The 14,677-nt window shown below is 42.2% G+C and overlaps 1 protein-coding gene across 3 annotated transcripts in view; it reads right to left on the reverse strand.

The window, feature by feature from the left end:
• Window positions 1–14,677, reverse strand: part of UTRN (utrophin) — a 576,638-nt gene that overhangs the window by 522,933 nt on the left and 39,028 nt on the right. Inside the window, exon 1 of one of the 3 annotated variants that reach the window (XM_050787309.1) lies at window positions 10,822–12,755. The exons of 1 other annotated variant lie outside the window; for it this stretch is intronic. In XM_050787309.1, coding sequence (XP_050643266.1) covers window positions 10,822–10,873 — 52 coding nt within the window. In that variant the 5' untranslated portion in view covers window positions 10,874–12,755. Of the gene's footprint in view, window positions 1–10,121; window positions 10,129–10,821; window positions 12,756–14,677 lie in introns of those variants that run through there. One more of the 3 variants, XM_050787310.1, reaches the window with a different exon arrangement.

Genomic DNA, 14,677 nt, shown 5'->3' on the forward strand with positions numbered 1-14,677 from the left:
GGTAGCCAAGGAAGACAAGTCAAGATCTAGACACTAGCAACAATTTCTCCTTCCCTCTCAAAAGTGCAGTACTGGGAGAATAGTAATTATTGAAACAAGTCTACATCAAAGGGAAAATCTTTTTTTTTTTTTCAGACCTTACTGTGTTAGAGCAAATTCATGTACAATGATGTTAATTACCTTTTTCCTAAAACATTCTATTTTAGTATTTATTTTTTTGATCCCCCCAAAACTAAACAGAACAAAAACTATACAAAATATAACAAAGAAAATATCAGAAGGCTATTAACTTTAAAAAATTAAAAACTTTTTTCCTTATTTTTTGATGTAAGACCTCGGGCCTTGCAGCATATATTAATAATATGACTCATCCATCTACTAAAAAATTTCCTGTGTTGCAAGGCTATACTCTGTAATCCATTGTTTTATTTATTTCTTGCCCTAGAGCTGACTATGAAACTGACCATTGAACTTTCATATGTCAAACAGAACTTTCCATGGTGGGAAACTCCTAAAACATTCGTATTAAGCTAAGTAGAAATGCCATGATAACTCAGGAGCAAATAAGGTCTGTAATAGCCAATATAACTTCCAAACTAGATGCTATGGAGGAAAAGCAAACCATTGCACACACACAAGTGCAAAGGCTTCCTTGGAGTTTCTGTAAATACTTGATGGTGAGGAAAATCAGAAGCTAAAATCAGTTTATCTGAAGGTTCTTCTAAAAAGATCGATAGGAGGGCACTTTTGAAAACCGTTGTGCAATGTCAGGGCCCACTCTATTCACAGATCTGTTGTTCTGCTAGATTACACAGTGGCCTCATTTTCTAGTTCTTGTGAAATCAATAGACCATTTATGTTGCAAGTATCTGTCTAGGGTATGCACTTTCTTATTCAATCTGGTGTTGACAGCAGTAATCAAATTTTGTTCATACCACTAGCTCTATTATAGCTCAATAGCAACTGGCTGCCAGCCTAGGTCTACTCTCATCAAAAAAGAAAGAAAGAATTGGAGTGGAGAGAGAATTACAGAACAAATTAGCTGAAACTACAGGAGGTAGTGTCGAAGTGAGAGAGGGAAGCAAAAGAATTCAGAAACCAATCCTCTCTCCATGGAGAAAATATACACCCAGCAGCATCAGCACCACAAAATCCAGGCGAGCTGACCTTGGCCATGAAAGGTACACATCTTCTTCATTCTTCCCTGTTATCTGTAAACCCTCTTGGCTTTGAACATCATATTATAACTGTCAGTCCTAACTAATAAACCTACACCTCACCTTGCAGAGCTACAAACAAGAACTAGAGCCAAACCACACCCTCCAACACCAGAGAGACTAAATGCAAGGGCCAAGTTATGGCACTTCCCATGAGCTCTCCATTTTATAACTCTTCTTTTTTTTTTTCTTGAGACCCAGTCTTGTGTCGCCCAGGCTGGAGTACAGTGACGTGATGTCAGCTCACTGCAACCTCCGCCTCCCGGGTTCCAGAAATTCACCTGCCTCAGCCTCCCGAGTAGCTGGGATTACAGGCGCATGCCACCACGCCCAGCTAATTTTTATATTTCTAGTAAAGATGGGTTTCACCATGTTGGTCAGCCTGGTCTCAAACTCCTGACCTCAAGCAATCTGCCCACCTTGGTCTCCCCAAGTGCTGGGATTACAGACATGAGCCACCACGCCTGGCCTAGTACTCTTCTTTGTACACTTAAACTACAGTCAAGCATTTTTCTCAGATCAGAATATAAAAAGTTAATCTTACAATAGAAACCAGGTCAGCTTTTTTAAAAAGCAAAAATTGGGAGGGGGTGAAGACCTGACTGAAATTTTACCCGATTTGCACTTTTAGACTTCGAATTCTCCAAGAAAACTAGACTTCTTCTCATAGATACTCTCTACTTAAAAGCATCATGGATGATGCCATTCCCTGATATGACAAACAGCTCTTTTTCTTTTGTCATTTTTCAAATGTTTATCTTGAAATAATTTTAGACTTATAAAAGAAGTGGTAAAGAAAAAAAAGAAAAGAGTACACAGAGTTCTCATATTCCCTTCGTCCAACTTCCCCAAATATTACCATCTTACATAACCAGAGTACAATGATGAAAACCAGAGAATTCACATAGAAGCAAAACTGTGAATTAATCTATAGGTCTTTTTCAAATTTCTGCAATTGCCCCCTTTTTCTGGCCTACGATTCAGTCCAAGATCACATACAAGCAACACTTCAAAAATTCAAGATGCATCCTTTTCAATAAATCATGCCTATATAATGAATATTTCTGACCCCTTCTAAAGTTCTACTTCCCTTCAATGTTAATGAGGCGGTGTCATCATTAACTTTTGAGTCTTCCCAGAAATGTTCTTTTCTTCCATAGATCTTGCCTTCATTTCTTATCAGTCAGTTTCATCAACCTTATCCTGTAAACACACGTCAAATAGTTTTACAACCTCTTTTCCAAAACCCTAGGGCCAGGGGTGCTGCTGAACCAGAACTCTTCCCATTTGAGAAAAGTTATATAGCACAAGTCATATATTACAGTGAAAACAAAAAACAGCAAGATCCAGGGCAATTTCCCCTAATCAAACACATGAATAGCCCTGCAGCAAATACATATGTTTTATGAAGGATGCCTGACATACGTAAGGACTTTAAAAGTGTCCCAGCTGTTCAAGTCAGGCTTCAACACCGAATGAGTTCAGGTCAAACTCAAGTTTTCCTGCCAAATGAACTACAAATAAAACGCCTTCTGGTTTTCAGAGGTCTTCTTCAATAGTGTAGCTGCAGATGAAGGATGATGAATCTTTACCTATGAAATCCACAGCTTCATCCATCTCCCACCCACCCTCACCACATCTTCTACCTGGTCTCCTGGCAGAGCCACCTGCAATGCTCCATGGGCCTCTAGGGGCTCTTCCCTCTGAATCACTCTCCCACAGAGCCTAGAGTGATCTTTCTAATAACCTGTACCTGCCCAACTTCAAAATCCTTAAAGGTTTCCCATGCGAGGATGGAGTCTCATCTGCTTCATGCAGTTCACACAGCTCCCTACAATCAAAACTAAATCCCATGACTATACTGATCAACTACACGGTGCCCAAGAAGAATGCAAAAATGAAAAAGGCATCAACTGTCCTCAAGAGTCTTACAGTCTAATTAACTCCCCTTAATATCTTCATCAGACTCATATTGTTTAGAATACAACTTAACCAATAATGGAAGAGTATGTCAGGGTTTTTTTTAAACTCATTTGTGTCTAGCTAGGAAATTCCACCCTCGTTCTTGATCATAGTAATGATTGTAAACAAAACTCTTCGTGTTGACACAAAAAGAATTTTCACATGATTTTAACAGCACATCTAAAGATACTCATTATGCTACTATTGATACGGTTCAAAAAATTATAAAAAGCAAAAGCCAATAAAAACTGTTTTAAAAACAAGCAAACCCAAAAAAGTAATGTCAAGGATGGTATTTAATGGGCTGAGTGATTTCTCCAAATCATGCTTTGTTTTTCCAAAGCATGAAGATATAAATGAAATCTGAAATCATGCCTTTGTTTCCATGTGAGTATACAAATGGAATTGAATGACAATATAATCAACAAAATTAAGTCAGAGAGAGTTAAATCTAAGCCGCCATCATCAAAGAGCTTAGAAAATATTCCAGGCTGGGCTCAGTGGCTCATACCTATAATCTCAGCACTTCAGGAAGCTGAGGCTGGCGGATCACCTGAGGTCAGGAGTTTGAGACCAGCCTGGCCAACATGGTAAGACTCCATCTCTACTAAAAATACAAAAATTAGCCAGGTGTGGAGGTGTGCGCCTGTAATCCCAGCTATTTGGGAGGGTGAGGCATGGGAATCGCTTGAACCAAGGAGGCAGAGGTTGCAGTGAGCCGAGATCGCACCACTGCAGTATAGCCTGGGAGACAGAGCAAGACTCCATCTCAAAATAATAATAATAATAATAATAAAGTATTCCAAACCACACGGAGTCAGATGTCAGATGCAGACCTTAAATAGCACACCAATAAAAGCAGGAAAATCACATTTAGGTATTAGTTTCATTTTCTAATGTGCAAACAGACAAAGACGCCTACTTGGAATGATGAATTTAAAAGAAAACTCCTAGAAGTTGTATTTCAGGATTAAATTATAACCTTTCTCAAGAAAGCTGCCTGCAAGTAGTGAGATTAAAAGGGAGACAATAATCGCACCGAAGCCCTTAATGAGGAGGTAAAGAGAGGTAGTAATAGGGGCACGCAGCTTCTTCCTCCACCAGGAGATAGAAGGAGTGGGCTGAGACGGGGGAACTCAGGGTTTCATCCCAGGGTGGCCCTCCTCTCACGTGTGTGTGTGTGTGTGTGGTGTGTGTGTGTGTCTCTGTGTGTGTGTGTCTCTGTGTGTGTCTGTGTGTATGTCTCTGTATGTGTGTCTCTGTGTGTGTCTGTGTGTGTGTTGTGTGTGGCAGGGTTTCTCACTGGCAGTGTTGCTTCTAAACGAAGTGGCAGCTGTCTGGAACTCAGTGAGTGAGGCCTCCAGTGGCCAACAGCGATCTTCAGGAGAACAGAAAAACACTACATGGAAGCCAAGTGATGCCACCAACTTGGTAGAAAGTGGATTCAATCTGCCAGGGCCACAGGCGCAACCCTACATGACTGGCTGCTTAAAGCAGTCATCCCTGGGATGGCCCTTCTAGCTTAGAACTTCTCACTCTAGTGGCAGGAAGGAAGGCCAAGAGTTCTTCAGGGAGACAAGAATTGTCATTTAAGGCAACAGTGAACGAAATTAATAAAACATCCCAACTACTTTAAAAAGAAAGGAATTTTAAAATGCTACTTGAAAAAAAAAAAGAAAGAGGGAGTAATTTTTCTGGACTCTCTTCATAATCTGTTTTTATAAATCAGGTGGCAACCTGCTGGACTGTGGAACAAAGGTCAGCAAGTGAGTTTTCTGGAAGCACACTTGCTGTCACAGTGAGGAAAAGTTTTCTAGTTTCTGGTGAGCTTTAGAACTTTCAAGCTTCATGGGGAGGAGTGAAGAAGAGACACCTAGAGATTACTCTTTGGTGTTGGCAGGAGAAAAAAAAAAACACACACACACAGTGGGAAAAGTGACCAAGTGTCCTACAGGGCCACCAGCCTATGAACCCCAATGTGGTCTTCATAATATTTTGTTCCTTGGTCACCTACAGTCACAATCTCTACCTCAGAAAACTTGTGCTACTGCCTGTCTTCCGTCTGGCTCTCTGCAGGTGAGTGTGCCGATGTCCCCAAGCCCTGAAGGTTGTTTACTGTCGTTTGGCTTGCCCATGATGATGTCGGAGTCTGGACTGAAGTTCCCACCATATCAGGATCACCCTCCATGAGGCAACACTTTCCCTGCCTACAACCTTTCTTCCACCGAGCGCCACCTGCCCCAGTCCAGCAGACACACCTGTATGCATCTCAGCCCTGATCACAGGATCTGTGTGCTTCCTCTTGCAAATGCCCACATGCAAATCTGAGGATGTTGGCCACTCAGAAGATGTGTGAGTCACTGTAGATCCTGCCGCAGCCGGTACTACACAAAGATAGTCCTGTCTAACCATGGGCACACCCACCCACTCTCATGTGTCCTATCTCTACTTGGGAATGAGACATAATCATCTACTTGTGACAACGTAGAGCCGAAAGTGAAGAGACAATGAAGAATCTAGGTGTTCATTAGACAGAACTGATGCTGAGGAACTGACCAGAGGTATTTCAAATCAGTTCCAGGGTTTCCAAGACAGTTCCAGGATGATATTAAGAGGGAGTCAGGTGAGAACTAGAGAACTCAAATGACAGTTATCACTTGAGAGTTTATTTATGAGCTATGACATTCAGCAGTGGGTTCACAGGGCCAGAGTTCCTGGAAAGAGCATTTGGGAGAGCCAGGCCCCTGATAGGTCTAAGAAGCGCCTACTGTGTTCCATGTAGTACAGCAGTAAAAGAGCCGGTTCCCAGGCCAGGCAAGACAAGTGCTATAGATGGAGAGTTGAGGCATCTGCCATATCATTGCCTCAGGGATCAGGTTCAACTATGGAGGCAGGCCAGAGCATGCCAAAAGGGGGAAAGGAGAAGGCAGAGGCTGAGGAAACAGGTGAAAGTGAGCACTGCAGAGGCAAGACAGGCACAAACAACCTATTATTAAAATACTCTACAGAGTTGCAAAGGAGCAGGTGGCAGATGGGAGGAGGGAACACAGAAACAATGTCAGAAGGTACAAAGGAGAAAGGGTGATCCAGAAATAAGACAAGAACAAAGCTGGTCTCTCTTATTCCAGGGCAGTCTTCAGTGGTGAACAAGCCGTTCCTGAACTTGCAAGTCGGGACCACTTATGTGCCATTTCACATTAAACTTTTTCCATGAAATTTTTCTCCACCAGAGAATGTCCAGTAGTAAATCTGTCTATCTATAAAAGTCTGAATAAATTAAACATGACAAAGTTGGTTTAAAATTAGGAATATCAGGCTACCGTAACTTCCTGGAGGTTGTCAATGCACTACAGTACTGGAACTATGGATGTTCCTACTTGATCATCAGGATATAATTTGGTCTGTATTAACTTTTAGAAATCTCTGAACTTCAAAGTGCATTCAATTTATTTTCACTGATGCCTGCAAAATTCTTACAAGTTAAGCTGTGTCAATATTTCAACTCTCACTTGAAAAATAAGGTTACTGAGGTTTCAGGACACAAAGTAAAACATCAAATTCGTGCTGTGAGTGGATTTAACCTCAGGGCCAGGTCCCAGCTCTTGAGCCATTCCTTCAGCCATAGCACGCATCTGGCAAAGCAACTCCCTGGCTTTCGAGAGCATCGCCTGAACCAACATGAAGCCTAGAGGTGTCAGAGTTGTTTCTATGAAAGTAAATGATACTATGCAATACCTCCTGTCTTCCTCAGTCATAGCCAAACAGCAGATGAAGCCAAGAGGAAATACATGTTCCTCAACAGCAGTAAGGTTCCAGGTATCGGGTGGCAGCAGCAGCTGCTGAAAGCCTGTTCCACTTCACCCCTCCCCCAGAACCCCAAACTCAGGTATAAACCCATGTCTCAAACTCTTGAGGCTGCCGGATTATGAGTCTTTCGGCGACAGATGACAGAGTGACGCAACACTACGACTCCTGGGGGCGCTAAAATCATAGCCTTGAAGGAACAGGAAGGTGGTGACTCTTCACAGGAGCTACTAATCTGCCGCCCCCCCAACCCCCCACCCCCACCCCAACACACACACAGACCGGAAAGAGGGAGCAGGAAAAGGAAATGAAAGCAAGTGACTCTAGGGCCTGGATTTCATATGCAAGAATAGCCAGCAACAGGTGCAGCGTTCCAGTGAAATTAAGACACTCAAAACACCATTTGCCTCCACAGCATAAAGAGCCCAGGCACAGAAACCCAACATTAGGTAATGATGTCAGAAGTGCAAATCATCATCATTCTCTAGCCAGTAGCAATTTCGTAGGAAAAAAAAGTTGGGGTGGGGGGAGGACATTTCTCTGTTGATACATAATTTCTTTTAATTTAGGAGTGCTCTCTTAAAACAGTTTGAGGCCGGGCGCGGTGGCTCAAGCCTGTAATCCCAGCACTTTGGGAGGCCGAGACGGGCGGATCACAAGGTCAGGAGATCGAGACCATCCTGGCTAACACAGTGAAACCCCGTCTCTACTAAAAAATACAAAAACCTAGCCAGGCGAGGTGGCGGGCGTCTGTAGTCCCAGCTACTCGGGAGGCTGAGGCAGGAGAATGGCGTGAACCCGGGAGGCGGAGCTTGCAGTGAGCTGAGATCCGGCCACTGCACTCCAGTCTGGGCGACAAAGCGAGACTCTGTCTCAACAACAAAAAAAAAAAAAACAGTTTGAAAATAATTTTAGCACTGATCATCAATATACTTTTTTAATGCCTAGTGACTATCACAGTGCCTAGCACATAGTAGGTAGGTAGATGAATATTTACTGAACGAATGAATAAAATGAGAGGTAAACAAAAAATTTCTTCACAAATAAAGATAACCAAAATCTACACTTGTAGTATATAAGTGTATCTTTTTCTCCATTTCTCCAAGAAGAGAACAAAAGGTTGGAATCAGTAGCCAAGGACACTGGCTTCATCATGTTGCTGATGAACACATCAGGAGGTGCAAACCATCCATCCCTGGCTGAAACTGAGAAGCCTGATCTGCTACCCCTTGAGGGATTTATGCAGGGAATCCTCAACTGCAGAAGATCCAATGGGAAAAAAAAATCACGATCCTTTAAGCAATCCACCTTTAGACTTTCCTTTCTTTCAATGTGCCATTTCACATAACATTTTTTTACCCGCCATTATAAGAGAATTTACAAGATAAATCTTCCTCAAAGTGATAGAAGTCATCAACTCATAATATGTTATGGAAAATGTCTTAAGCTGCGTGTGACATGCTATATGAAAAATCTGAATGTGGGATAAGATGTTGTAGAAAGGAAGCCATTTTATAGGCTCTCAAAACTGGCAGAAGCAGGAAAGAACAAAGAGCAATAAAAATGAGCCCATCGATGGGAGAAGGTCTGTTACAAGAATACTGTATTGAATTAAAAGGTTAATACCAGGCTGAGCTCAGTGGCTCACACCTGTAATCCCAGCACTTTGGGAGGCCGAGATGGGTGGATCACCTGAGGTCAGGAGTTCGAGACCAGCCTGGCCAACATGACAAACCCCATCTCTACTAAACATACAAATACGAAAATTAGCCAGGTGTGATGGCGGGAGCCTGTAACCCCAGCTACTTGGGAGACTAGGGCAGGAGACTCGCTGGAACCCAGAAGTGGAGGTTGCAGTGAGCCAAGATCACACCACTGCACTCCAGTCTGAGTGACAGAATGAGACTCCATCTCAAATAAATAAATAAATAAATAAATAAAAGTTTAATATCAGCGTCAGAACATTACTGATTACGTAAGTTGAAAGGTTTCAGTAAGTTAAAAATAATGATATTAATTATAAGAATAAAGTATTCAGAGCACAGATAAGAATAAATCACCAAAATTATCAAGATTTTAGAGAATTGCGAATACACATAAAAAGCAGTGTCATAAATAACTTTACAAAATTACTATTAAAAACGGTTTGACTTAATGATACTCTTTGTTCAATTATTTTAATCTATGAATTTTTCTTGTGTTTGTAACTTAAGTATTCTGAGTAGGAATTATCTCTTCCCTATATATTCAATTTAAAGAGTCCTTATATTTTTTTCAAGTTAACTTCCAAAGATCCAAAATACTCCCACTTTGTTTTACTTTGAGGTAATACCCAAAGGTCTTGACTACGGTTCTTAATGAAGATCCTAAGTGGCTAGTTAAGAATTACTCCAAATTTCAAAGGATAAACAGGAATAGGAAGTGCATTACAAGTGCTTTTGTTCTTTTAAGTGACTCCGCCTTTTCATTCATTCATTCACTCATTCATTCATTCATTCACAAGGATCTATCACCCCTACAGAACAGACACTGTACAAGGCACTATGGACACAATCATGAACAAGACAACCTTGGTCCTTGCCCATATGGAGAGCACAGTCTTGGGGACCTATCAACACTAAAGTAAATGAACAAGTGAACAAAAGCAATGAACAATGGTGACAAGTGTGGATCATGGGAACAATAGTACAAAGTCTACTTCAGGTGAGTGTCAGGACAGGCTTCTCTGAGCAGGTGCAATTTCATCCAATGCCCAATTCCAGAAGGAGGAGAAGGAGATAGCCAAGAGCTGGGGACCGGTATTCCAGGTAGAGGAAAGACCCTGTAAACAGAGGTTGTTCCCAGAGCTGAAGGCTGACCAGTGCGGCTGGATGGAGCAATGATGGACAGTGAGCAAGGAGGTGCATTACACATTTGAAAATGGCATCTCACCATATGACTCACTGAATATTTGCCTTTCCAAACACTTTCTCCTCGGTCTAGAATTTCTCCCTTCCACATTCCTCTCTGCCAACTTGCAAGTCACTTCTCTGGGAAACATTCCTTGATCCTCCGAGGAAGAGTAAAAACTCCAGGAGTTTATCCTTCCTAACCTGTGGTCCCACAGCACATAGTATGTATCATGAGCACACGTCTTACCACGCTGCTGACTCGCTGTGTTTGAAAGCCTGCAAGCAGCGATCTTGCTTGTCTGCCTCCCAGCAGCCTATCACGTAACTTGGCACCAGCTGAGAGAAATAAATGACAGTGAACGAACCAAGAGATAAATGGACAAATTAAATGGATGCAGGGGCACTAAATAACTACTCAATTGTTGGAGATTTGGAATAGTGTCAAGGTTACGGCTCCTTAACTCATTTACAGTTTAATTTCTACCCCATACGACTTTCATATCACACACACTTTTGGGCAAATCTTTTTCCATCACAGAGAAGTGATGGAATAACTTTCACAGTGTATCATTAGACACTGGACCCAATCCATTCATATTCAACAAACACGCATTAAGTGCCAGGTTCTGTGCTAGGCTCTGAGGCTGACAGTGGTCCTATCCTAGATGATTTATGAGGCCAGTAAGCAGAATAAATCATATTCAGAAAATGTTTTTAATGACTGACCTTGTTAGATTCTTTACATGTAACTATCTTATTTCATAACATTATTAAGAAAAAAACGTTTTTTAAAAACTTCCTAGGTCACCCAGAGAACAAAATAATTTAGAATCTGTTAACTCAGTAATTTTCACACTAATTCTTGTCAGAGAGTCATGCCCAGGCTTCCTTTCAATGAACAGGTGGACAAAATTTAAGTAACCACATTCTCAATGAGTCTTCTTTACCTGCCTGTGACTGTCTGCCGTCTCCGTTCGTGGATTCAGATCTCACTTCCATTTCTCGTCGGCTCAGCGTGTCCTCCAAATGTAGCTAAGACTCCCAAACCAACAGTGCATGATTTCTGAAGTCACAAAGGGATGTGTACCCCTCGGCTGGAGAATGTGCTTTGATGGAGTCAAATTGAAAAACAGGGTCAAACAGTATGGGAACCGTGGATAGATGTGTTCCTCCTTCCCCAACTGCCCGGACCAGAATGGCCACATTCCTGCCTCTGTGAAGAGCCCAATCCTGGTCTGCTCTGTCTGAGCCTCTGCCAGGTGTGGAGCCTGTCGCCTTAAAATCTGAAGACGTGTGACAACACTTATCTGCCTAGGAACAGCAAGGTATGCATTTCTACAAACACCACTGCTGAAATTGCTCGGTATACAGAGAAGCCAAGCCCTTCCTCTCTTCTCCTCAGGTTTTTCTTAGATTCAAGCCAAATAGAAATCTGAGTGAGGAAAAATGTTAAGAAATTTAGCATTAGAAAAATTTCTTTTTTATGTTTCTAACTCTTGCAAGAGTTTGTTCTCATCAATTTTATAACCTATTTTTCAACTTACATACTCCAAACTAATTCCTAATGCTTTTAGGGATCCATCCATTAATGCACTAAATAATACATGCTCTCAAACTAAGAGGTAAACCATGCCCCTTCAATCAGGATAAGAAATACTACTGAGTGAAACGCAAACTGCATCTTTCTGCCAATCTCAATGCACAGCCTTCTGCTCACTTCATTCCCAATCACTGTCCTCACTCAGGCGTTCTCTGGGCCAAGTTCTGCCAACTTAGAGCCTGCACACAGCTCTGCCTTCAGCCAGCGCCCTCCACCACCTTGAACTATGGATTTGAATAGCTTCCTCAAGAAGGCCTTCCCTGACCACTCAGACTACCACTCATTCCAGGTCCCTGTGAAGTTCCCAAGTGATTTGCCATCACAGCATTGCAGAATGTCTACCCCCGAAGCAGTTAAATAACTATCTGTATGCTCTGCAGTTTGATGTCTGGTTCTTGTACTAGTCTATACACTCAAGAGGCCAGATGCCATAATAGAGCTCATCGATTTTGTCAACCACACCCAGGGCAGTGCCTGGCATATGGGGCACTCACCCAAGACTACTTTCCATTTAAAATTGTTTTCTCTTTTAAAACACTCTGTGGCACACTGCTGCCATTGCTGAGGTCTAAGGAAACAAATACTCTTTTTAAGCCATCATCTTTATCAGGAGTATTACTAGGCAGGGGGTCCATGAACTTGGGACAGGAAAAGCAATTAGATATTTTCACTGACCTCTAACAGAAATTTGCATTTCCTTCCATTGTGATGGCAGATCACAAAACACATTATTAGTGGTAGCTTTGACAGCGTCACCAACAAAAATCACAACCATTTTCATATCACTTTATAACTCTAGCAGGTACCTTGAAAATACCATTTGGCTCATTGTTATTTCAGAAGGGTACAGAGCTTAGATATGCTAGAAATTCTTACTGAACACACTAATCAAACAGTAAATATTACTCTCTCACAGACTTTTTCAGTATTTTGGTAACTGTATGCATGGAATGCCACGTACTCTATTTTATGCATTTAAAAATATTTGTCAGGACAGGCGCGGTGCCTCACACCTGTAATCCCAGCACTTTGGGAGGCCAAGGCAGGCGGATCACAAGGTCAAGAGATCAAGACCATCCTGGCCAACATGGTGAAATCTTGTCTTTCCTAAAAATACAAAAATTAGCTGGGCATGCTGACACACACCTGTAGTTCCAGCTACTCGAGAGGCTGAGGCAAGAGAATCACTTGAACCCGGGGGTGTAAGTTGCAGTGAGCCAAGATCAGCCCCCTACACTCCAGCCTGGTGACAGAGTGAGACTCCATCTCAGAAAAAAAAAAAAAAAAAAAAAAAAAAAAAGGCTGGGTGCGGTGGCTCACGCCTGTAATCCTAGCACTTTTGGAGCTGAGGCGGACGGATTACCTGAGGTCAGGACTTCAACATGGTGTAACTCCGTCTCTACTAAAAATACAAAAAAATAGCCGGGTACAGTGGCTTGCACCTGTAATCCCAGCTACTCGGGAGACTGAAGCAGGAAAATTGCTTGAACCTGGGAGGTGGAGGTTGCAAGGAGCCGAGATAGCGCCACTGTACTCCAGGCTGGGCAACAGAGCGAAACTTTGTCTCAAAAAAAAATTTGTCTGGCTTCACTAAACTGCCAAAGGAGTCTATGGGGGCGATGAAGGGGGGATGAAGATAAAGAATAAAAACCCTAATCTATTAATAGATCACTATCTTGAGACATAAACATCTGATGCACCAAGAAATAATTATATTTTGTTCTGAATGGATGTATTTTTACTCATTGTAAAAGGAAATAATATTTCCTTAAAAAGACAGTGCAAAATAAAATTAATTAAGATACTATTTTTAAAACAAAAAGATATTTATTTCCTTGGTTTTAATACAAAACAACTATAAAAGAAGAAATTCCCAAGAGACATTAACAAGTTTAAGGGTTACTTAACAGTTCAACTATGAGACACCCCTGGCACTCCTAAGAATATTCTTGATTTGATGAAACTTGTGGTAACACCTGGAAGCTTTTCCTTTGTTCCATCACCTCTCTAAAAATTAATTATTCCTTTGTTAAGATGCTAGATAAGCCCAGTTCTAACCAACCCTTTGAATACTCATGTCTGGGTACTCCCATGTGTATGCACTACGCATATCTTAATAATCATATTTGGGTACTCCCATGTGTATGGGAGTACTCCACATGTCTGGGTACTCCCATGTGTATGCACTACGCATATCTTAATAAACATATTTGTTTTTCTTTTGTTTAAAAAAAAAAAAAAAAGGAAAGAAACTTCTCCCCCTTTTTTCCAGAAAGACTCATCCTTGAACCATTAAGGCCCTGAGCTTGCAAAGGGAGGCTAGCAGACAGGTGGGGTTGCGGAATGTATTACACTCCGATTTCCACCACAGTGTTGTTCTAGTTCTCGCCTAGCAGTTGGGGATTCCGCCCCATCTAACTTCTGTTGTTTTTTTGTTTTGTTTTGTGTTTTGAGACAGACTTTTGCCCTTGTTGCCCAGGCTGGAGTGTAATGGTGTGATCTTGGCTCACTGCAACCTCTGCCTCCCAGGTTCAAGTGATTTTCTTGCCTCAGACTCCCGAGTCACTGGAATTACAGGCACCTGCCACCACGCCCAGCTAAATTTTGTTATTTTTAGTAGAGACAGGGTTTTGCTTGCTGGTCTCGAACTCCTGACCTCCGGAGATCCACCCGCTCGGCCTCCCAAAGTGCTGGGATTACAGGCATGAGCCACCACACGCAGCGCGGCCCCATCTTACTTCTGTAACAACTCTGTGAATATACACACATAACCACCCGAAAGAGTTATAATTAACACCTTACTATGAACTGCTTTCATCAGCCAACCATTAAAATCCAGGGAAAAAAGAGCTTTGATGAGAGGGGAAAGGCCGAACCTGAAGGGAGTTAGGCCAGTGGGCAACACCCGGAGGCTGCCTCAGCAGAAAACGGGCTCAGAGAAGACACCAAAACCAAGCTCTACAGAACCTCAAGGGCAGCCAGAGGGCCCTGGTTGCATTATGCGGGCTTCTCTGGAAGAATAAATACCACAGCATTTCTTTTACACAAATTAAGACAGGTTCTGACCAGTTCAGTTCAGCAGCTCCAGTTACATTCAGGAGCTTTCTCACTCTCTCCCGCCAAAAGGAAAATGCGTAACAGGAAAAGAAAGGATCCTGGCACCCCTCCTCCTTCTCCTCCTCCCACTTCCCCTCTCCTTCACC

The sequence above is a fragment of the Macaca thibetana genome, chromosome 4 (assembly GCF_024542745.1).
Source record: "Macaca thibetana thibetana isolate TM-01 chromosome 4, ASM2454274v1, whole genome shotgun sequence".
Taxonomy (NCBI): Eukaryota; Metazoa; Chordata; class Mammalia; order Primates; family Cercopithecidae; genus Macaca; species Macaca thibetana.